The 25,696-nt window shown below is 34.1% G+C and overlaps 2 protein-coding genes across 2 annotated transcripts; one reads left to right on the top strand and one right to left on the bottom strand.

Annotated features, from left to right (window-relative positions):
• Positions 1-4,384: 4,384 nt before the first annotated feature.
• Positions 4,385-15,733, top strand: LOC121424673 (chitinase domain-containing protein 1-like). Its single transcript, XM_041620419.1, has 11 exons — positions 4,385-4,477; positions 5,440-5,638; positions 6,092-6,247; positions 7,832-7,964; positions 8,500-8,651; positions 9,222-9,376; positions 10,599-10,694; positions 12,215-12,367; positions 12,793-12,864; positions 13,798-13,840; positions 14,589-15,733. The coding sequence occupies exons 2-11, from the start codon at positions 5,516-5,518 to the stop codon at positions 14,685-14,687; spliced, it is 1,182 nt and encodes a 393-aa protein (XP_041476353.1). The 5' UTR covers positions 4,385-4,477; positions 5,440-5,515; the 3' UTR covers positions 14,688-15,733.
• Positions 15,734-18,910: 3,177 nt separating this feature from the next.
• LOC121424666 (26S proteasome non-ATPase regulatory subunit 14) lies at positions 18,911-25,215 on the bottom strand. The gene is made up of 7 exons (XM_041620407.1): positions 25,144-25,215; positions 23,372-23,523; positions 22,611-22,730; positions 21,608-21,829; positions 20,574-20,756; positions 20,033-20,158; positions 18,911-19,375 (listed from the first exon to the last, which is right to left on the bottom strand). Exons 2-7 carry the CDS (start codon positions 23,492-23,494, stop codon positions 19,214-19,216), a joined length of 936 nt encoding a protein of 311 aa, XP_041476341.1. The 5' UTR covers positions 23,495-23,523; positions 25,144-25,215; the 3' UTR covers positions 18,911-19,213.
• Between the last annotated feature and the right edge of the window lie 481 nt (positions 25,216-25,696).

Here is a 25,696-nt window from a genome sequence, read left to right as displayed (position 1 = left end):
GAGGTCTTTGTCGAGATTTGGTAAACCGGAACAGCAGTTTCGTCATAAGTTTTAGAACTGACGAAAAAATGCAATCTAAGACCAAACTGTTGTTTAGATTCACCAATGTTCGACAAATACTTCTCTCTTTTTTCATTCTCATGACGGGTATTTGACAATGCATTTTCTTTGTTTTTGAATCCTCCATACGGCGCAGAGTGAAAACTCCCTTTTTTGGCATGTTTAGCGACCATAATTATTATGCTCGACTCCAAGCTTTACCTGTATAACCACTCCCACTTTACGCGTATGTCGGCGAGTAGTCTTTGCATACGGTGAATCCAATATGTCCACGTCAAAGCAAAATTCTCTTTACCCGCTTTCCTGTGATATTATTTGTAAGCATATAATGTTGTGCATGAACTTCAATTACTTATAAATAATATATGACGTTACTCCCTGCTTTACATTCTAGCCCCGGAGAGCATTTCATCAACATTTGTGTGTATGGCAACATTTCACATCTGACAACTTTCCTTGTTTTTTGATTTGCTTAACTGAAAGATAAACCATGGCAGACATAAATCATCCCCGGACTTCAGCTCTCCAATGAGAGTAGACCAATCATTTTACTAGTATCTTCAGATTTGACTCGAACTATCTTGTACTGGTGGCATTTTAGTCATCAATACAACAATTATGAAATACTAAATGGAGCAATTGAAATTATTCTGGTAACCCCCCTGTTGCACCCACAAATGTAATAACGCCCACAAATGTAATAACACTTTACCCACAAATGTAATAACACGTTACCCACAAATGTAATAATTTTTGATCGCCCACAAATGTAATAATGACTTTACCCACAAATGTAATAATGACTTTACCCACAAATGTAATAAATTTGAAGGGATTTTGGGCGAATCCGTTCTAAACTAAAATCCTATAGTAATGCGTTCATATAGCACAAAAGTGCAAAGTCTTTTTTTCAGACCGGGTTAATAAAACATCAAAGTACAAGTCCAAAGTCTTTTTTCCAGACCCGGTTGTTTCAAAAATTATAATATAAATCCAGTCTTTTTTCCAGACCCGGTTGTTTCAAGAATTTTAATAAGTCCAAAGTCTTTTTCAGACCCAGTTATTTCAAAATTTATAATATAAGTCCAAACTAAGATACGATAATGATATTCCTGTGGAAAAAATGGGAATCGAGCTTAGTCTTTTCTCCAGACCCAGTTAATTAAAACTGGTGGAATTAATGTCTTTGTTGTTTCAACTTATACGGTGTATATTGTGAATATATGCACTAAGAGTAAATTGAGAATCAAGCGTATTCTTTTCTCCAGACCCGGTTACCTGTTATTTAAACATTATGAATAACAGTTTAAAAACAGTATAAAGACCCCATAATCTTATTAATGCTGGATATAGCGTAGTCTTTCAGCCCGACCATTTTTTTCTTTAAAAAAAATGCTAATAGTAAGAATTAAAAAAAATCAAAGTCTAAGACCAAACAAACCTTCAACCTAAGAACCTGTTTTAAAAGAGGTTTAGAGTGTTGTCTTTATTCCAGACCTAAAACAGTTACGAAAAAAATCTTCTAACATAAGACCTTATATTCTTATTCTCGTGGAATAACACGAGTTTTAAAACGTACTCTTTCCTTCAGACCCGGCTATTAAAAAAAGTAACTGAAAAACTTCAAATCTAAGACCAAATTTCCAAAGTTTCACCCAGTAAAAATATGTCTTTTTTTAGATAATACTATTACCCCTACTAACGCGTGGGTAAAGCAGACATCCTTTCTCCAGACTTGGTTACTATTTGAAAAATAAAATAATTTTTACAAATATTCTAAAACGAATACCCAATAATCTAATTACTGTGGAACAACATGAAGACCGATTGTCGAAGATCGACTTTCCTCCAGACACAATTATTTCAGGAATAAAAAATCAATAAAACTCAACCCCAACAACGAATCTAAGAACCAACAATCCTCCAAATTAAGACCATGCATGTAGAAAAGCACATGTTTAGAGCGTTGTCTTTATTCCAGACCCGGTGATTTAAAAATGATTTAAACAATCCTAAAAACAGAAGACTCATATTCTTATTCTTGTGGAATAACACGAGTATTATGCTTAGTCTTTCGTCTGGACCGGTTATTTAAAAGATAAAGAAATATTGAAAAAAAATGACAGCTGAGACCAATCTTCAAAATTAAACCCACTTAAAATGCTTGGGCTTAGAGTGTTGTCTTTACCCTCACCGACGTATATTATAACTTTTGAAACGACCGGGTCTGAATAAAAGACTTTGGACTTGCATTATAATTTTTGAATTAACCGGGTCTGGAAAAAAGACTTTGGACGTATATTATAATTTTGAAACAACCGGGTCTGGTAAAAATACTTTGGACGTATATTATAATTTTAAAAAACCTTGAAACCTTAAAAAACTTTGAACTTTCGTGCTCTTTGAACGCATTACTATAGGATATTAGTTTAGAACGAATTCGCCAAAAATCACTTCAAATTTATTACATTTGTGGGTAAAGTCATTATTACATTTGTGGGTAAAGTGCATTATTACATTTGTGGGTAAAGTGTTATTACATTTGTGGGCGTTATTACATTTGTGGGTAAAGTGTTATTACATTTGTGGGCGTTATTACATTTGTGGGTAAAGTGTTATTACATTTGTGGGCGTTATTACATTTGTGGGCGATTATTACATTTGTGGGTGTAACACCCCCCCCCCCGAAAAATAGGCCCTGTTGATCACGACGACCAAATGTCATTCTCCTGAAAAGATATTTATTAATTTGTTTTCTTTATCTAATACTGCATTGTAGGCCTGTTCAGTTATGCAAACTGCTTTCCAAAGGCGCCCTGCAGTTTAATAAATAACTCAACATCATAATGTACAATGTTTCTGTAGCATATAGTAACGGTTTAACATGTTTAGTAGTAATTTTGATACAGTGTGCATGGCAATTAAGGCTGGGTGCACCTTTGCGCGGAGGGGGGGGGGGGGGTAGCAACATGAGGGTGATTTTCTTGCTCTTTTTCAATGAATTTTCGGGATTATAAAGTTATACGAACGACGTACACTTTGATACTTTCTTTCCTTTCCATTTCCTAGTCATTTAAGTGATTTAAAATCTCCCATTTTTTGTTTACAAATTCAACAAAATCACAGTGGTTGAGTGATTTGTACTTTTCTTTTCCCTCTTTCCTGGGAACCTAGCTGCCGCACCGCATCATGATATGATTCCGTGCTCGTATTATATAGTGAATACGATAAGATTACACGAGTACTGTACGTGTGCACCAAACGCGATAGTAAAATCTTTGTGAGATGTCCAAATTAATATATTTGATTTGATTTATTATTTTCTTCTGCATCCATAACATTCGTATAATACATTTTTCATACCATAATAAACATAATATGTTAGCATTTTTGGCATGAATCATAAATAAAGAGTACTAAAAATAATTCCAGACAAAAATTATATATGATATTCACAATTTGCAGGAGAAGGATTGTCATCATAAGCAGATTGCTTGAAAAATGAAAATCCCAAACTAATACTAATTGAATTAATTATACATTTATAAAGCAGAATATGCACATATTTTCAAATACGAAACATGAATTCATGCAATATTTTGGTATGAAGATGAAGATGAGAAAGCTGAGGGTGACGATGATATGATGATGATGATATTGTCAAGATTAGTCACTAGAATTTGGGTCACTTTCACATAATCTACTTAATTTTGTGTGCCAGGTGAAAAAATATAAGGCCTGTATATTCAGAATTAAGTCACTTGCGCCCCAATTTTTTTATAAGCCAACCAAGGGGGTGTACCATTAAGAGCGAGTGGGCGAGAACATCGTGACTGTAGCAGTTACATTTCCCCCACGGCGAGTACCGTGACGACGAATCGAAAACAGCCGTTTTTACATTTTTTTTTTGTACCAGCTCCAATTATCGGTGGTTAGAATGAAAATGATAGGCAGTCACGTTTCCTTTACGGCGGTATACCAAAAGCTTCAGTCTCTGTATTTTTGTTGTTCCGCTGAACTACGTTCATGGCTCCACTCAGAGTGTCAGAAATTGTTGAATAAATCCCCAGAAACAACGGTTATTCCTGCTACTACTAGTAGGCTACTACGGCGGCCGTACAGCGAGTCGATAACACCATTTTAATATTTTTTTTACCACCATGGGTAGCTGATAGAACAATGTTAAAAGGCTGTTTCGACTCGACTTACGTCCATTGTAGAGTTTAAAATGGTAGTTTTCGACACGCCGTAGGGGAAATGTGGCTGCAGCGAAAATTGTCAATGTTATTATTTTTTAAGGGAATTCCCCTTCCACCACAAGCCACGCCCATAGTTGGTTTGTCGATCCGATTTAGGATTTGCCTTTGGCTTTGCCTTTGCTGGGACTTTGCTTCATCATCATCAATTTACTTGGCAGGTAAAATTTCCGACTGACCAGTTTGTTATGATAAACTGAATAATTATCATCTTCTGGTGCCTGGGGGCTCAATGATTTTGTTTGCAACGATTTGTACTGTTAATTATCAAATTAGGAGCTAGAATTTATTTGAGCTCAGTCCCACATACAGTACTTTGTGTATCGAATAGAAGAAAGAGCTCTAACGAGTAGGCTAGGTTATATTATAACCTTGTTCATTGAACGAGTGGCCTAGACTAGAAAATAAAAGAACGTTGTTCTGAGACTGCTAGATCCAGTAAAAAATATGAGCATCGTTATTCCTTGTTCCTTGTATTCTAGTATTTTATATAGGAAGTAGGATGTAGGCCTAGGCTATGATCCACTTACATAATATTGATCTACTGAAGAGTGTTACTCGGTTAGATCTTATCATTTGTCAGTTTAATGATTAAACAATATAGGCCCTAAGTCATTTAGACTAGTTGCTCCTAAATAAAGCTAAAAGGAGCAGATCTGTTCTTGAAATCTTGAATCTCCACAATCCATATCTTGTATTATTTTGTGCTTCTGATTATTAATATTATGTACATTTCTATGTTGCAATAATTGTTGTGTCCCGTTTATGAATTATGTGACCAAAATTTCTTAATAGTAACTTTGACAGTTGATAAATAATATTGATAATGATTTTTTTCCTTACAATTTTGTAGCAAGTGGTCCATTGCCAAGACAAAGTAAAACCTATGAAAAAACTAATTCCATGGAATTTTATATTTTGAAGGATTGTGCTATGTATTGTCGATATTCTCAATCAATTCATAAAATATTACAAATTCTCCAAGTTGCCATCTTGTCTGGAAAAACAGCCTGTCTTGTTGAGAATATATGACAAAAATTTGTTTCTAGACAACTTATTATACAACATCTGTATGTATGATTGCCTTTTCCTGTTTAATCCATGTATCATTTATGATTTTCAGATTTATCCAGAAGATTGGATACCCCCTGAACTGCATTCTCTCATTTCTTGTGCATCTTGTCACATGATCAAGCGAGATGCGTCTGAGCTGGGAATGGAAAGCTTGGATAGTCATCATCTTCTCCATCTACCTGTGGTCTTTACCAGTTGATGCAGGCAGTCCGCCTAAAAAGGCAGCCAAGAAGTCCAAAAATGGAACGGTAAGAAAAAATCCTGGGCCATAAATGTTAGTTGTTAAACTTGTTAGATAAGTGCCATGATATTCAGTTATTCAATTAAGCCTAACTGCAAGTCAATGGAAAGCCATGTACAAAAAACTACAATTAATATTCTTTTAATATCTTATTTGTATTGTAGAAATTAAATAAATATAGAAGTTAAATAAAATTTGCTTATTTTTGCTTTTTTATTGCTTTCCAAATTTAAGAAATTAAGTGACTATCTTACTTTTACAGGCAAAATTAAGTACTGATTTGATCACTCATTCTGATTTTTTTTATGTTTGTTTGTTTATATGGCTCTGTGCAAAATATGGTTACTTTGTCTTTAATGTTTTAAAGATCTGTGAATTGACCAAATCTTACTACCAAATTTGCTTTTCTCCATGTGTTAGATGAAGCATTTTATTCCTTATTTCCCCTTCTGTACTTCAGCCAGAAGTCAAGCTCTCTGATAGGACCATAATGGAGAGAGGACTGGTCCAAGAAAACCCCAAAACAAAAGATATCCACAAGGAGCATGCCAACTACTGCAACACCAAGGCAGAGGAAAGACAATTCCCAGGAGAGGTGCTTGGCTATGTTACCCCTGTAAGTCTATATAAGGGGTTCCTGCATTGTGATGCATCAGGCCTTGCAAAGCTTCACAGGGAAGTCAAATATAATTCGTAGTTATGTTGTTTATATTAATAATAGCATTTTTGGGGCTAAGGATAATGCCTCATATTTAAAAGTTGTCCACCTTGAACACCACAAGAGGCACTTCAAGCAGGCCCCTGGACCCTGCGCTGTGCCATTTAGCTCACTACACATGATGGATAGTGGTGCCATACAAATTTCTGATATCAAATATGGCACTTCAATAAAACTACTTGAGAACCAGACAAGCAATTTGTTTTGTATCCCTTTATATTTGATTAAAATGTAGAATTAAGCTCATCAACTGGACTTTTTTTTAAACCCACATGGGCATTTATTATATACATAATTGAACATTCAAAGTCACATCACATGTTTACATAATTCTTTTTCAAACAAATATTCCAAATTAAATTCTCGACAATCTTTTCCTGTTTTGTTTCTTATAAGTATACATTTGTAGATACACCAAAAAGCAATTGTAAGAAATGAATCTAGTCCGGTTTCTTTGTGGGCTTTAAGTAAATGCAATTCTGTTACTTAAAGGTCAACATTGTACTCCAACTTCGCTATTGTTGTCAAGTAAGAAAAGAATCTCTTATTTAGTTTACACTCAACGAAAGCATGTACATTATCTTCGTCCACGTAACAATGCGGGCATCTCCCATCTGTTATAACATTCTATTTTAGCAAATTCTTTCTTACAGGCAATAAATCATATATAACCTTAAAATTGAATTCTTTCAGTTTATTGTTTTTACAGTGACACAAGTTTCTTTTAAAAGTTTTTTTCCAATCTAATGGTGACCCAATTATCTGTTCCCAATACAAATAGCATCTGTTAGTGCTCGATAAATCTAAAGATAGTAGTCTATAGAATTGTTTACTTGAAATATCATAAATATTTTTTATTTGATTTTTTGCTCCTACATCTATTTTGGGAAACTCTAATGAAGGTTTATTATTGTGGTTGGTACAAGGTGTTGTATTATCATTTATCCAAATTTTAGGGATAGCCTGACGTAATAAAGTGTAATAAAAAATCAATCTTTGCTTACTCTTCTGTGACTTAAGAAGGGAATGAATTTCTATTGTAGGTAAGAAGTTTCCGTTCCTGAGAATATCTTTCAAAATACTATCAACTGGACTGACAATTAAGAGAACATTGTTTCACAACCGATGCAGGACAGATGAACAGACAACCTCAAAGCATAACTGCAGGAATTCACAAAGAACGTTCAATCTCGAGTTGATGTTTGAATTCAAACTGTTTTAACAGTGAACAATAAATTTGGGATAGTCTTTTGTCGATATAGATCTTTGTTAGTACAAAACAAATTGCAAGTTTGTCACTTAAGTTATTACTGCACTTTTGGATCTCAGTAAACTTAAGTATCTCTAAATCTGCCAATTGTGTTGACTACACACCATGTTCCTTCGAAACCTTGTATTTTGAGTAATGTCTTTCAAATTATATGAAAAATGCAATATCTTTTTTCATGTGTCTCATTACTTATGAAATTTGTATTTTTACAGTGGAACTCTCATGGGTATGACATTGCTAAATGGTTTGGAGGAAAGTTCACTGCAATCTCTCCAGTCTGGCTACAGGTAAAGCGGATAGCATCCAGGGAGTTTACTATCAATGGTGCCCATGATATAGATAAAGGTAAGCTGCTTTTGAAATTATACAAAATGCAGAATGTTTCATGTGCAAAATCAGATTATCAAGAATATGTTTTTCCATAAGCTGAAGTTGAAATCCAATATGAAGAATGCAAAGTTGTTTATTATTCAAATATGATTAAAATGATAAAAATCTCTCTTCCATTATTAAAATGGTGCACCATTTCTTTTATGTTGCCGTTTATACTTTTGCATGTCTTTCACTGTTGTGTTTTTAGATGTTGTCATGAAAAGTATGTATGTAAATCCTGAAACAAATTTCCTATTTTCCTTTATAGACTTGAATAAATTGAATAAGCATTTTTGAGTATCTCATTTAGTATAAAAAGTGATTGGCATTTGTGTGTAAAGTTGTGCTCGTGCATAAAAAAGTTTGATGAAACAGGTCTATGGAATATCAGATAATGGCTGGGCTACCCTGATTAAATAAGAGTGCTCATCATGATTATTATGTATAATCCAATTCCATCAACATCATTTATATTTATGGAAAATGACTCTCACTGTTTAATCTTCAGGCTGGGTAAAAGAGGTCAAGAAAGGAAAACGTCAGGTTGGCCTTGCTCCAAGACTTTTGTTTGATGGTTGGACCATGAGGGACTACGATGCAGTCTTCAAGAGTGAAGCAGAAATTAAAAGCTTGGCAGATACAATAGTCAAATTCTACCAGTTGACATTACCATTTCATTAAAATTGTTGATTTTGAAATTCGATACTAAACAAGCCACTATATATATTTTTTTTACAAATATTTTTATAATTATCAGTGACCAAATATTTAGAAGTAATTACATATAGGTTTTATTTTTATATGTAGCTATGGCCATATTTGGATGTAGAAATATTAGCAATTTGAATTAAATAAAAAATCACTTTGATATTTCAACGTGCTATGTAAACAGCAATCTGTAGGGATAAATATGCTCAAATTAGATTTAGGTTAAAACTTACGATTTTGCAATGCAGATTTTGTGTGTTTCATAATTAATTACGCTTCATGAGTACCAAATATCCTATGCCAAAAGTGCACAAATATTTTGGATCTTTTTCAGTGTAGGAACTGCATAATCCATGGTTTCAAACCTATTCTGGTTCACTCCTCTTTATGAATTTTGGCCAAAGTGTTTAGATTTAGGATTAAAAAAATTCTAAAATTTGAGGTGGTGGAGATTGAAGACTGATTGTTGGCATATCTAATGATTTAAATTACTATCTCGTTTTATTCCATTTTATTTCTCAGAAACAAAAATTTGACGGTGTTGTCCTAGAAGTATGGAGTCAGGTTCGTTCCATGAATAAAGACGATCTCCTTCACATGGTTGTTGATATAGCAGATGCAGTCCACAATGCAGGAATGACTTTCTATCTGGTTATACCTCCACCTTCGCTTGGCGAGTGAGTCTAATATATACTTGCTGTAAACTTTTGTCAATCTTCTATCAATAAGATGTACTTCAAGTTATGAATAACTGTAATTTAACCTGTTTGTTTCAGAGCGACCACATTTTATGTTTGGCTCAATTACTTAGGTGGTGGTGAGGATTTCTTTTTATTATTTTAATTGACGGCTAAGAAACCATAAATTGTTGTTAGTAAGCAACTAGAGGACCAATATAGCACAAGGTCCTCTCCAAGAGACTTGGTAATGAAGATAAATGTCATACCAATGGGAACTAGTGCATTGACTTGGAATTTAACTCAAATCACTAGATTGCTAGACCACAGCTCTACCGACTGAGCTAGCACGCCTCCTAATTATTGATGGAGGGGCCTAAATTTAATACAACGTAAGGTAAACTGCCGATTCGTCTACTGCCAACTTATTCACTCATCACATGGTTTACCTTCATTTAGTTTAATGCCATTCCGTCCATCAACATTTCGTCTAATGGCCACTTGGTCCATTAACCATTTGGTCCAATGATTACTTCGTCTAATCAACAGTTCATCTATGACCATTTTGTCTAATAACCAGTTGGTCTAATACCCATTTTCTTTTCATTCATTTTGCCCCATTAACACTTATCCAATTAGACCAAATAGTTTATGGACTAAATGGCTATTGGGCCAAGTGGTTATTAGATGGAATGGCATTAGACTAAATGAAAGTAGAGCATGTGGATAGTGGACGAATTGATGATAGACCAAATGATAGTCAACAAGTTAGTAATTAGATGAATTGGCGTTAGACCAATTGGAAATAGACCCAACCTACATGGTACACATGCACTGTGGCCTTTTTTTAAGCATTGGTGTATTTTGTTTAGTGTTAAGAAAAAATTTTAAAATAGCCTCTGTCTTCTACATGACTCTTAGTTTTTATCTAATTTATTTCAGTATTCTATCTTTTCAGTCTTTTGGTGTATTTCACTTTGGAAAGCATAATAAATATGAGGATAAAAATAAGCAATGATAAGTCACTAATATTTCAACATCTTCAGTTGAGCATTAAATAATATTTTTTGTTGGTTGGGGACCTCTTTTTTTATATAGATATCTGCCCCTAACCCTCTCTCTTTCTTTCTCTCTATCTCTTTCCCTCCCTCCTTCCTCTTTCTCTCCACCTTTTCTTCCCCTCACCCATTCTTGATATTTTTCTTCACCTTTTATATTTTAGGCAGCAATCTCTTTTTACAAAGGATAACTTTGATATGTTGGCGCCTGTGGTAGATGGATTTAGCCTCATGACATATGACTTCTCCAATGTACAAAGGTAAGTTTGTTTCGCATATCTACCCTTTACCCGAGATTCTGGAAGAGTGCTGTGGATCCCAGCAGTCAGGCTTCCAGTTCTGTGCCATTTTCATCCATCTCAATGATTGGTGTGGTGTCTGCTCAGTGTCGTTTTGGCTCAGATCTCTATCTTTTATAAGGGGTTTGCTACTCGTATGGTGAGCAGAACCGCTGGTCTGCCCACACCTTGTCCAGTCTGATCTTGAAGCTATTCACAGTCTGAGCTGTAAGCACTACTTCTTCAGGAAGTGAGTTCCAGTCATTTATGACCCGTTGTACAATGCCTACTTAGCTTGTTTTACGCGAGCAAATGGGAGGCTGAATGTCAAACATTCATACCATTGCACGCAAGACGTACCATCCAAAATGTACAGTTGCACGGCTTTAGAAGGTGACGTCACTATACGATTTAATTCATTGCGCTCAGTAAAAATGAAGGTGCAATACATGTATAAACCTGCGGGCTAAATGGGCAATGCTGTCCAAGGTCATGTGCGCTTATGGGATTTTGCTTTTCGCTTTCAATTTTTTTTGCTCGCTTGTCCTAGATTACTGCAGGGAAAAACTCTTGTTTTTTCATATTTTCGCTAAATTCCGAGGCGTTGTACAACACAAATAGCGAATATTCTTATTCGTGCAATGGTGCGAGATTTCGCATTCGGTGAAAGAAAGAGACGCCTTTTTTAATAAAGCATCCTTCTTTCACCTCATGAAAAATCTCGCACCATCGCACTCATGCCTATTCGCTATTTGTATACTGGCTGAATGAATCTTGGCTCAGTTTGGTCAGGCATCTGGGTTTAGAAAGCTTCAGGATGTGACCTCTTGTATTGCCTGCTGCAAGTTCAAAGAAGGCATCACTTGGGATGCGTTCAAATCCGTGAACAATTTTGTACACTTGGATCATGTCTCCATGACGTCTGTGGTACTGAAGGGATGGAATAATTATATGTACTGTCTACTTGCTTCAGAAAGAGAGTGGTAAATATAAGGGTACAATGAGAACACTAATAAGAGAAAGGAATTAAATAAGTGGGATTTCAAGAAAATATTGTTTAGTAGTTGGAGACATTGCCTTTTGGATATTCAACTTCTTTAGCTCAAATAAAAATGTCTACATTTATTGATGTTAGATCATAAGTTACAAACTGGACTGTGACTGTTGATATTGACCCATCCTTGTAGGTGGGGAGTTGATGATAAAGCATGACAAAGTGTCAGATTTCATGATTAAAAAAAACATGTTTTCTCATGTTACTGCACCAATTGAATTACCTTTTTCAGTAAGTTCCTATGACAATATTTACTGGGTTTATTTGTTGGTTTGGTTTCCAAATTGAATTATTATTGCTATTTAAAAAGTTGCTACAGTCTACCTGTAAGTCCTATTTGGAATTCATGCGAAATATATGTCATGGCTTGGCATTCATTTAATGTAAACTCAAATTTCAAATTTTCACTTAGCTTTGAAAATTTATCATACCAATATTTGTTTTTAAGACCTGGTCCTAATTCTCCTATTGAATGGGTGAGACTGTGCGTAGAGGCTCTGGTCCCAGATCCAGGACCTAATCGTGCTAAGGTCCTTCTTGGTCTGAATTTCTATGGTTATGACTTTGGTCCACAAGCAGCTGATGCTATCACAGGCTCAAGGTCAGTACCTTCTTCATTTTCATAACTGTTTCTCCTTTTTGTAGATATTTTCTAAAAAAATATATTTTTAAAGATACTTCTGCAGATGCTTTCTCAAAAAAAAACTTGGCTGATGTTTGTTTCACAAAGTTTATGTGAATAAATCATTGGGAAGTGAATCTGATGCATTGTATGAATTCATGTAATCTTGTGTTTTTTGTCAATATTGTATAGTGTACTTATGTCAACTTGCTTTCATTGTAGGTCCTTCCTTTGGCAGTAAAATTTGTTGTTATAGTTTCCTTATTATATTTTGTGTTATTTATATTTATTTATCATTTATCATAATAATCAGCAGAAATGATAGCAGTAGTGGTGTAACTGATCCATTCCATTATGTTTATTGGTTGAAAAATGCCTTTTATTCTTGCATTTTTTCATTCCAGGTATTTAGAATTACTCAAGAAAAACAAATTAAAATGGGACTCAAATTCAGCAGAACACTACTTTGAATACAAGTAAGTTAAATTGCATTGGCCTTCTTGGAAATTACATGCATGTCAATTTTTATACTGATTTTGATAGGGAAAGTACTTGTTATAACTTTAACACTGGATATGTCCCCCTCCCTTCATAGGTCAGATGTTCCTAATGCTCCAAAAGAATGTAAAAAAAATCTCAATGTTTTCCTATCAAAATCAATCTGTAGGTGAAGGTTTAGTCTCATAATAAGAAAAACTTAAGCCTTGTTTCAGGTGTGATAAGAAACATTTTCCACTATTCAAACACAATGATACACATTGCTCCACTAATGAAAATAAATCAAAATAAAATATCCATAAATGTGACAAAAACTTGTGACAATTCTGTTATGACTTTTGTCATATAATGCGATAATGATTCATTATTATACAAATTTGAGTTTATTTGTACTTGTGTTCATACATGGATGAGAACCATGGAACTGTTTAACCCACACTGAGGGCAGAGCCAAGCGGATATGACTAGTTTCCATATTTTTATTTACCATATACAAACTATTCCTATCAACTCACAAACATACCTGTGCTTTAACTCTTTTCTGAAATGAGACTTGAATCATTGTCTGATAATAGAAACAATGCCAATGGTACATGTATATGCTACTGTGCCCAAGTTTTTGCCAATGAACAGTAACTTTTGGTGGGGGTACATGATGTCTCTATTCCTGAACCTGTTAAATTATATAATTTCTTCGCATAAAAATCAATCAGAAATTTGGGGGATAAAGCTTTAGTATAATATCATTATCATGTTACTATTTTCTTTAGAAAGTGAAAAAATGAGAAGCCTTCACAAGTGTGATTTTGAAGGCCTCTTCTAAAATGATTATGTAAATAAAGACTGGGAAACTGGAAATATACATGATATATTCCAGGTCATGTTTCTTTTTCATTGTTCTTTTTTTTCAGAGATGGATCTATTTCTCGACGTGTATTTTATCCAACTCTTCAGGTAGGAATCTTGTCTTTGTTGTCATTTATCGTCTTTTATGTTCTTATAATTTGATAACTTATTTGGGAAGGGATGTTTCACAAAGACATTAGGTATACCCGTAACATAAAACCATACTTCAAAAACAAGATAATTTGATGTGTAATCTCATTAGTGACTATTCAGTAGTATGTATTCCTTGAGTATGTGGTGATGTATGACATATACTGCATGCAACTGTGAATGGGATGGAACGATGAGATTTCATGATCTCACAAAGCTCAATTTATGTAACTAGATGTACACTGTAGGTAGTGACAATCTTGGTTTGACCGACTTTCTTGTGAAATCAGTCTTTACTGCAATCACTTTGATTTATCTTTAAGTGCACCTTCATATCGTTCATAAATGTTGGTAAAACAGTTCCCACATAACTTGCATGACTGTTTGGGTCATTAGGAAGCAGATGCTGTGCAGACGACAAGTAATGAATTTTAAGAAAGAAGGGACGGTTAAATGTGTTCTAATTGTGCTTTTGAAATCTATCTATTTATTTAAAATGGGTTGATGAAAACTGAGAAATCATTTGTCTTGATGACCGGGTACTGGTGCAAGCAAAGGTTGGATACATGAATTCATAATTATACAGTATCCGTTGACAACATAACTATTACAAATGACATTATCTATGGTGTCATAAATTGTTTGTTAGGAATAAAATTTAATACTGATTGATTGTTCATGTCTTTCTCTTATATTTTTCTTTCAGTCAATATCAATGCGAATAGATTTAGCTCGGGAGCTTGGCACTGGAATATCAATATGGGAACTTGGACAGGGTTTGGATTACTTCTATGATTTATTATGATAAATTGATTATGTATATATTAGGTATTTGAAATTGACTTTTAGTTGTTAACTTCCCAGTGCCTTATGTGAGTATTCAGACACAGTACCAAATCAATCATGTCTAGCATTGTATTTATTCAGGATAAGTTTGTAAAAATCAATATTTAAAAACCTTCAAATTAAAATGTTTAACAAGGAATCCTTCAATCTATTTGAATTTTAAATTTGTAACCCAGCAAACCCATTGAATGTCATTGAGAACCTTTTATTTGAAGAATGTGGTCGATCTGAAGTGCTGTCTCATATTTCCTATGGGGACTTGTGTGTATTGAAGCTTTCTCTAAGAAATTTAAACAAGTTGTATTTGTACTAGATATGTTTGAATTCCCACTTGAAAGATTTCAACCATGTTTTGTGCCTGCAGACTTCTATATTGAAGTAGACTCAACAACTTACTGCTACCTTGAGTAATGGTATAAATCTTAAATTATTATTTATCATTATTATTGTTGGCGTTATTGTTATAAGTATTGGATGATATCCGGGCATCAATGAATTGTAACCCCTACTAATAATGTCAACCAAAGTGTAAATTACAGGGACCACATTTTATTCTGTTATTACATTCAAACATGGATGGGTATTTAAAACCAAGACTCAAACCTGTTTTTAATTCCATGGAACTTTCAAATAATACACACCGTGTAGAAGACATATGTCTATACAAAAAAGAACATGTTTTTATAAACTCTTCATGACTGTTTGTTTTGCATCTATCCAACTGTTTTGCATACTTTTCCTGATGTCATGGTCATAACAAGTTGGTTATCATTCCAAAGGGAATAAATTAATATTTTTTAATATCAAGCATGCATGGTTTAATATTGAACTGGGGTTAGTAATTAGCTGAAATCAGATTTCTATACTTTTTAAGGGAGTTCATTTTTAATTGGTATGTAATCAGAACTTATATTTTGGGGAAGTTGGTGTTTTTTAATTAAAAAAATTCACTTCATTTCCATTGTATTTGAAATTTCCCTTTTTGTTGTTGAATGATAAGTCAGCATTTTTTTTCTAGTAGAGAACTACATGTTCATTGGTCTGTATATGTTGGCAATCTTGTACATGTACTTACTGTAATAATGATTGAAGGTATGCCACACTGCATAAAATCTTTATATCACCATGGTAACATTACTTAATAACAAATAAAAGAAAATGATGGTATGATCCATGGAAACTCATTTGATAGAGAAGTTATCACTGATGGCAAGTTGTTTGTACGTGTAGCAGCACTTTTTTTAAGGCCATAACTGCACAAGTGGGTTAAAGTTCAATTTGCACATCACATGTACATTGCAGTTTTACTGTATTCCATTCAATGGTCAACATGTTTTGAATATTTGTTTTTCTTGTCTGTGTCTTCTTAGAATTTCTTATTAAAGTTCCAAGAGCTACAAGTTAGTGATAACTGTATTCCTTTATTCTTATCTTAAACATTGCAGTTATCATGAAGAAGAGTATTATATGAAAATGAAACCAGTGAAACAAGATGAATTAATATAAACAACAAAATAAAAAAGATTAATTTAGAATTTGAGGAAGGTTGAATAAATAAGAAAATTGAGCATTTAAATGAGATCACTTGTGCGAGTAGATCCTTCCATTGGCAAAGTGACCATGATTTGTGATGTCATACAAGTACATCTTCTCTATTACTTGAGTACATATTTCATTTAATTTTTTCTTTTATCAAGTATTGCAAGATCTGGGCATGGTAACACATAGGCTGGTGAGTAATCCCTAAATGAAATGGCGTATCAAGATCAGCGTTGAATGCGCATTTTGCTCTGTGGACTGACTAGGAACCAATCCGAATTGTTCTTTCAAATTAGATTAATCGTTAACCTTTGTGTTACAGGGACCTGGGCCCCGTCTTACAAAAAGTTGCAATTTATCCAATCAATCACAACTATGGACGGCCAGCAACGTCAACATCTATTATGCATGTTTGTCCAAAATATTTTCTTGCTGTGATGTATATTCATGCATTCATTATTTTCTTGAAAATTCATTGTGCTTTCCTTTGTTTAAAAAGGACATTGTGCAAATTTCCTGAAGAAAAAAATTATGACACTGATGGATTTCCATAGTTAGTTGATTCAATCAATCATAATGGATCAATTGTAACTCTTTGTAAGATGGGTCCTGAACTGTCCCTTTTTATGGGAAGATATGTAACATAGTTTTACATTATATCATGGATGGATGGTATATTTTCGATGATGAAAGGGATATAGTTATTCATCTATGACATTAAAGATCTTGGTCGTATTTCGAATAGGAAGATCTTCATAGCATTCATGGTCTCAACATTCAAATGCTCATCATAATTTTTTTTTTTAGTTTTACTCAATCATTTTCTGCTATCACACAAGCTAACTTGTTTTATGAGTTCATTCTCTTTTAAGGTGCTTTGTTGACTTGACAAGATTGGTGGAGCTCTGTTATGTCCAGGGGGTATTTCAAAAAATTTAAGTATGACTGTAATAGAGTGGCACTTATGTCTAGATGCATGCGGTATAAAAAGGGTCACTGCATTGGTCAGATCATGCGAAAAGGACGAGCACTACAGCATGTAAGTGTCGAAGTCATACCTGTGAAACACCTGGAATACTTTTAAGAAACTTTTAGAAAATGTAGTTGGGCAATGGGGGTGGAGAATAAAGTTGAACAGTAAGGATGGATCTGATGGAGTATGAAAAAAAATGGACAATGAGAAAGAAGAGAAAGCTTGGGGTGCAGGATGGGAGAGCAATAGAGAGCAAATAGAAAGAAGATGATTATTTGTGCACCAAGTATCAAATGAATCAAAGGACTGGGAGACTCTCTTTTTTTCATTGATACCAAACTTAACAGTGAAAAGTTATTTACTGTCTTCTCAATGTTGATTGAATGTATTACATAAGACCATACATAAAAATAAAATTAAAACAGGTTTAACATTGTACATTATGTACATCTTTAATTTTTACATAATGAAACATTACAAACATACATGTAATTACTTTATTCATGAAAACATTGCAACAAAATCCATTACAAAGTGCTTTTATTTTGTAATATTAATATATGGACAATTTACATGAGCCATGCATTGGACATCAGTGACTCAAAAGTTTTACAATAAATTGCTTCAAAGTTTGGAAAAGACAATTTTGGCAATCATGAAAGTGAAAAATAAATGGAAACCCACAACTCTTCACAATTTTTTTTTTCATTATTTTGTTTGGCTCATTTTGGGCTTGAATTGCTATGTCAAGAAAATTTGTTTCCCATAACTTGAATGCAGATAGAATTGCAAAGCTGAGCCAAATAACCAGAAAATAAAATATGACCAAAAACTAGATTTCATCATTTCAAGCTTAATTAATCTGAAAAAAAATTGTGTCCATAAATATTGCCCTTTGAACACTTACCCTACAGATTCAGTAATTGCATATCGGGAAGTTACAAAGATTGATATAGATATCAATTTAGATATCAATGTAATATCACCCAGATCTCCTATATCAAAGAAAAGTGAGGGTTGTAATAAATCTGAAGGACAGATCAAATCACCCTTCATGACAATCACATGCCATTAAGGTAAAGTCCCTAGTTTTCCTTGATACACAAAAGGTAATAATATCACAGAATTTGGGAAGAACATGAAATAGAGTTCCCCCTAAAAATACAAATTTTTAAACTAAAAAAATTTGAAGAAAATTGAATATCATGCATTAACCTGATAAACAAAACAGTGTATCAGTGGAAAATCTGCCAATCTAAATTGTTTGCACTTTTTGCATGCGTTTACCTGGTTTATGTGTATACCACAATTCATGTGCATTATTATCAGACTTGTATTTCTCTAAGATTTTTCACTATAATTGCTAAATCATATCATATGTGTTATGAACAATACCTGTCATCAGACAAGACAGGATTTGATGTTTAGAACACTGAAACACATGGGCCCGTATTCTGAAGTCAGGTTTGACTTACACCATGGTCTAACTTATGGGAAGCCAAAAGTGTCAAAATTTTTATTAAGTAGTATATTTCCTATGTTTACTGTGCTCTTTCCTGATTCATCGATGGTGAAGACAATCAAATATTTATACTTCCTAGACAATTATGAATGATTTGAGAACCAAACAAGCTAAAATATGATATCTCTTCTGTTACTGATTTATGTAACAATTGGCTATGCATACAAACCACAACTTTAAACCTGAGTTTAAGTTAAACCTGACTTCAGAATACGGGCCATGGAATTTACATTTTAGAAAATGGAAAACTGGGGACTTCACATATTGATACTGATCACCATAGGTGAAATATCTTCATATTCAATAGCTACACAAAGCATTTGTAAGATCAATTTGTTACATTACCATGACCAGTGGTAAATAGATTGTTCTGACACTTACTGATCAATAATAATAATAATAGTTTCAGAAGCCTACAAGATATTTACATGAGACAGCAGTTGGTCATATACTATTTAAACACGACCGTATCCAGCATAGCACCAAGGCACTGAACGATATTCGACGTCATTAGTACCTCCACCCTTTCCTCCAGATGGCGCTTTGGATCCAGCTTGCCGACATTCTTCACCGCGAGTTGCTCTTGTGTCATTTTGTCTTCCTCTTCTACAGCCTGTCCAAATAAATAAAACCAAATTTATTATTTTTGTGCACATTTTTCTGTTTAGAAGTATTGGAAGGTTCTGATCAAACTTTTGGAAAAACTAGTGTACTACCAATAGTCTATCCATATTATCCTTATGGAGGGAAAGATGTACAAACACAGAGAGACAAAAGATTCATCTGAAATACTTTGAGTATTCATATTACATTTTTATCACAATGTTGGACATCATTAATTACATGTCCTATTTGAGCACACAAATAGACAGAGCAACTGATTGTAAATGATATCAACTATGGAAAGCGAATAATGCCTAAATTCACCATTTCCCATGTGTCCATACTGTCACTTAAAAAACAAAGGGAAACATGTTGGGCAAACTGATATGGTCCAATCTAGGGAAAAACCCAGTGGACTGGCTAGTTGTACTCTATGGAGTGGTCCATTTGTGGAAGAGGTCCTCTGGGAGACTTGCCCCCTGGGGATCTTTTGAGGAAATTTCCTTCTCCATATTTTTCACACTGGAATTTTATCGGGGGGGGGGGGGGTTCCCTGTTACATACACCAAGATAAAAGAATGTGTATGAAGACATTGCTGGCCTTCCACAGATTTAAAGATTTCTATAAATCATAAGAAAATTGCTAAGTGAGGACACAGTCGCATACCTTGTTATAAACCTTGGCTAGGTTTAACATCTCTTTGACTGTTGATTCGTTCAGTTTGCAGTGTTCATTGTAATCTTTCAATGTCAATCCATCCATCCAGCTCTTTTTATGAAGATTTAACAGCATCTGTTATATTGAAAAATGATAAGAGAGTCATTAATACAACAACAAAATCATTTATGTCTCAGTTTTTATGTTTATTTGATGTTTAGAGTACAAATTAAATAAATAAATAACACCTTACCAAATAATCTGTGTGTAAGATTTGTAAATGCAAACAGAAGATTTTTACTGGAGATTTTTAGCAGTTACAAAGAATAATCCAGCATAACTAACATCAAATTTGACAAATTCAAAATGGGACATACATGTATATGGATGTAAACACCATTTCATGAACTCCCTTATAAAGAAAACATTAAAAAATGTGATTGTCAAGTTGCTCCAGGCATGTGTTCTGAAGTGAAATAATGATCCCTCCCTTTCTTGTAAATCAATTCAATACTGCCTGCCTTTTGTATAAACAAAATTATGGTATTACCTTTTGTTCTAATTCGTTTTTCCTGTAGTTGATAGCTATGGAGTAGTAATGTCTGTTGAGGCCGTGGATCAAGGCTTGAATGGATGGCTTCTGTAAATGACCAAGGTTTGATGTGGTCTGCCTAGGTTCCTGACCCAGCACCATCATGTTAGGGTTGATCAATCGGAATGCATCTATTACAACCTGGGTAGCAAAGCAAAAATAATTAGAGACTGGTCACAAACCTACAAGTACTCAATATACTGTATGCTCTACTTGAAGTTTTGATATGAAAGTAGCAATATACATGTATATGTGCTACATTAACAACAAAACAGCTGGTAAATTGTACTTATTAGTATCTTGAAGTATCTATCATAATTGGATTCAATGATAATTTTTTTTTTTTGGGGGGGGCTAATATGCAATGTAATATTTCAAGCTATTAGTAAAAGAAATTGTATTCTGATTGTAGCACTTGCACTCTCAACTACAAAACCCAAAATAAAACAAATACATTATGTATACAGAGTTCAAGATAAATAAATGAACTGATTTCATCAGAAAGACTGTAAAACCATTGTTAATAGTCACTAATTCAACACAGATATAGATCTGGTAATTGCATAAACTAAATCATGAAATCTAAGTGGAAAAATATTAATACTAAAGATCAACCGCACTGATGAGCACATTTGAGAAAGTGTATCATTGCCTGGAAAAAGACTTGATGTTTTATATTGCTAAATTCTCAGCAACAGTACAATTTCTCCAAAAATCCTTTGACACATATTTTTTGTATTCATACATACAGACACTTGGGTGGTCATTTTATTTGATTCCATACAACCACCAACATTTACATGTATCTTCACATTAGTCTTCACTGTAGTGAGTGTATAGCATAAGACTACATATAATAAATACGCTGCAACTTAGAAAAGGATGCAGGATTGTAATGTTGTATTTTAGATCTTAAGATAGTGCTGTTAACGTGACTGTAAGACAATGGGTTTAGCATTAGATTTGGACGAAAGAACCCCTTCATCTCTCACCTTTCCTTTGACACTCTGAATGGGATCTACTACAACAGCCACTGCTCTGTCTGATAGGGCCTCAAAGCTCTGCTGTGTGTTGATGTCAACTCCCGATAACCAGCATCCAAACCCGGGATGAGAGTGATACCATCCAACCACCATCTCTGGACGACCGGTCTGCTTCAGCATGTCCAACATCTTGGCTTGGAATACAGGATCTACTGCTTCTACGCTCACTCCCTAAAAAACACAGGAGGAGAGTAATTTAGATACACGAACATCTAATATACATCGACATCTTCATTTACAGTGGTGCTAACAAGTTAGTGAACCCCATCAGAAAATGAACTTCTTCATGCTGAGTGTTGAATGTAGACAACAACACAACAATGTCCAGTGAGCCTTGAGAAACAAACTTCATTGAATGTGATATTTTATCACCTGACTTGAGTTCACAATTACATATCTAAAAGATGGCCAAACTTGAAAACTATTAAATATGTTCATTTTCTGGTGGGGTTCACCGACCTTTTATCACCACTGTTTATCTACTAACATCGTCCAGCTTTCCCATAATAACAAAGCAGAGGCAGCACCACACTGAGAGAAGGGAGTGTGTGGAGCAACTGTCTGCTACCCTGAGAATTTTCTAAGCAATACAAAAAATAATATTTAGTGAAAGAAGAGAAGAAAAGTAGAATCTTGAAAGAGAGGTCCCCTCTAGCAAAGTACCTTGGTGCTGCCCTTACATTTAAGTACCAGATTAATAGGCTACAGAAGTACATCTTGAAAATATTTTGGGGGATCTTAACAGGGTATATAACTTCTTTAACATAAAGCTACACAACAGAAAATGAACATATTACATTAGAGGAGCAAGTCTCAGTCAATCAAAATAAAATTTTCAGATCTCACAACTTGTCATTATTTATTGATAGAATGTTCTCCTGGATGAAATATATTCTTGTTAAGGATCACTGCAAAGACAAACTGGGAGATAATGATATAGAGGCAAACTTACCGTTCCTGATTGTGGCATAGCAAAGACATCGATGACTCTGACTGTGTAATCATCAACAAACTCTCCCAACATAAGACCCATAACTTCCATAGGTACACCAGCTCTACCATGTTTCAACATCTGCAAGAGAAAACAAATCAATCAAACAAAATTATTCAAAATTCACATCAATTTTATTTTTAAAAATGGTCCAATCTTGCTAACCCTGTTATTCAAACTTCTTACTCTACTTGACAAACTATCTAAAAAGTTTGACAGGATTTAGTTTTAACACATAAATATGCCCTTTTTTCAATGAGAGATCAAGGTAAAAAGTGACAAAAAGGAAAGAATCTTGTTAAAAATACAAAATATTGACATTGCATGCACTGCACTTATACATACATGTGTAATGATATACTGTACCAGTACATTTTTTAATCACTTGTTCCTTTAATTTCTGGATGACCTATTCCATAATAATTATGTCCCTTTGGCTGACAGTAAATTTATATTCCATTCTTCAATTCATGAATAACAAAGGAGATCCTTTCTTAATTTAAATATATTTGAACACGGATGCTTTCTGTATGCACATTAACAGGGGAGGAATGTAATATATTAAGGGGTATCACATTCAGGCTAAATCAACCTAACACAGACCCTGTCCCAACACATTCAATATCAGTTTGCAGGATATCAAAGGAAAATTGTAACACGAGAAAATTGCAAACATTTAATTCAAACTTCTTCATCCAAATACATATAACTATTCAGTTTACCTTAAGAAGAGCAAGAGATGATATGTACACTTGTTCTGCAGTATCAACAACAGGTCCATCACTGGGTGTTGTGCCTTGCCCAAGGCCTGGCATACCACCTCCTAGTCTAAGTAACCTGTCCATTGTGGGAGTCTCTGTCTTGGTGATTTCAACTGAAAGATAACGAAGAAAATTGGTAGAGAATCATGTTTTTTTAATTCCCCAGTTTCATTGAAACCAACCTATACAAATGTTCTCCAAACTATCATATTGCCTTGCCAATTGGCACATCACAAAATTCCATCCCGAGGTTTGGCATTCTAATATTGACTTAATCACCTTCAATCATACCTGTACATGAGTTCAGAAGTCATGACGCCCATACAGATTACTCCATTGAATTAGATTTGATTCAACCTGCAAATAAAACTGGGCCACAGGCATGAGATTCATTAATTCAGGTATTCAAAAAAAAATATTTTTAAAAATCCTACAATTATTTTTCCTGATTTTTTTTATTATTACCATCTTCCCATTTAAAAGATGAATGAAAAAATGCAGTCCTATATTAATTAACTTTACCTAAAGTTCTGCTGCTTCATATACAAGGTCTTGTCTATCTTCTAATTTCTATCTAGCATGTCCAAGGAATAGAGTCATGAGATTAATCTGCCCAAGATTCAACTGCAATATCATTTGTTCAATCCTTTCCTTTTACAAAACATTTCCCCCATACATGTAGATTGTCTATTCTTAATTGCAAAATCCAATTTCGACTCACAATTCAACAGACTCTAGAGTAATCTGCCTGGAGTTCGGCATGTTATTTCTGCAATATATTTTGTTCTAAAATGTCTTTTCACATAATAAAAGATGCCTCATTTTGTTGAATATATTTGTCTATTTGTCTATGTTTCTCTATTTCTGCAACATATTTTGTTCTAAAATGTCTTTTTACATAATGAAAGATGCCTCAATTTGTTGAATATATTTGTCTATTTTAAACTGCAATGTTTATTTTCTCCTATCTCAATATTTTGAATCTTGTTATGTATCACATTATTTAGCACCAACCATTCGATAGCCCCGCCCTCCACCGTTCAAAGTCAATGCATGCAATATGCAACCCGGAAGTAGCAACAGCCCTTCGCTCCCGCCTTTACAATATGCTTTATGCTCGGGAACGGACTCATGTAAAATGGAGGTCTGCCGCAGCCCGCATGTCAACTTGATTTCTGTGTAATTTCAATGGCAATATGGCAATAATACAGTAGACTTTCTGTGTTTTTTTTCTTGATAGGTAGGTTTGAATAGATAAAATCCTAAAAAATATAAATTTGCAAGAACATTCACAAATTCAGAACAAAACTAAACTAAATTCTAATAAATTTGCAAGAACATTCACAAATTCAGAACAGAACTAAACTAAATTTCTTCATTTTTACTTTTTTAGTGAATTTTTCAGTGACCAACTTCTTATTGGAGTCAAGCAGCCACTTGATTTGAAAATAGCTCGCAAATTCCGCGTTTTAACGCAAAATCGACTGCACGGAGTTCACTCAGCTCAGGAAATTGTCTTCAGAATTGCCCCCGTACAGGCCTAATGACAAAAATCTATACATATGGGACCGAGGTGAAGATCTCAATTCAACGACGAACAAGGCATAAATTATACAACAATTCTTTCAAAAGTGAGTCACATAATGAACCTAAAATTTTATCTTTAAGTTCGAATACAACTCATTAGTCAATCTATATTTCGTATAGGTCATATAAAAATGTAATTTACTCACCTAATGAACTTTTCAGACACCGATTTTTGGCATGAGTCGTGTAAATTTTGTTCCTTGCATGTACGAAACGTAGAGGGCGATAAACCTTTTTTTTTCACCCGGACTTTTGTCTTTATATTTCTCGACAAAGTTGGGGCAGAATTTTCATGGAACTCATCCCATTCGTCATCATAAGAGAACAACACAATTGGCCCAACTTGAAATTATGCTGTCAAAGCAGCATTTTTGGGGGATGTAGAATAATGATTTTATTAATGTTCCTTTTTTTGGGGGGGGGGGTGTTGTCTGTGGCGGATCTTTGGTGATTTTAGAAATCTTAGTGGCAGTTTGGGCAGTCATGAGGATGATGTCGCCAATTATTGACCTCTGCATTTTGCTCACTGACACGTTTTACAAACGAGCTTCAAAGCCTTTTGAAAAAAATGTCTAAATAAAATACATGTAAATGAATAATAACTGTAATTATATCAATAAATAGTAGAATTAATGATTTATTTGAGTTAGCGGACTGTTTTTTTTAAATTCATTAGAAAATTGTTGAATAAAATTATTT

Source organism: Lytechinus variegatus, chromosome 1, assembly GCF_018143015.1.
Source record: "Lytechinus variegatus isolate NC3 chromosome 1, Lvar_3.0, whole genome shotgun sequence".
Classification (NCBI taxonomy): Eukaryota; Metazoa; Echinodermata; class Echinoidea; order Temnopleuroida; family Toxopneustidae; genus Lytechinus; species Lytechinus variegatus.
This window is presented reverse-complemented; position numbering and strand designations above follow the sequence as displayed.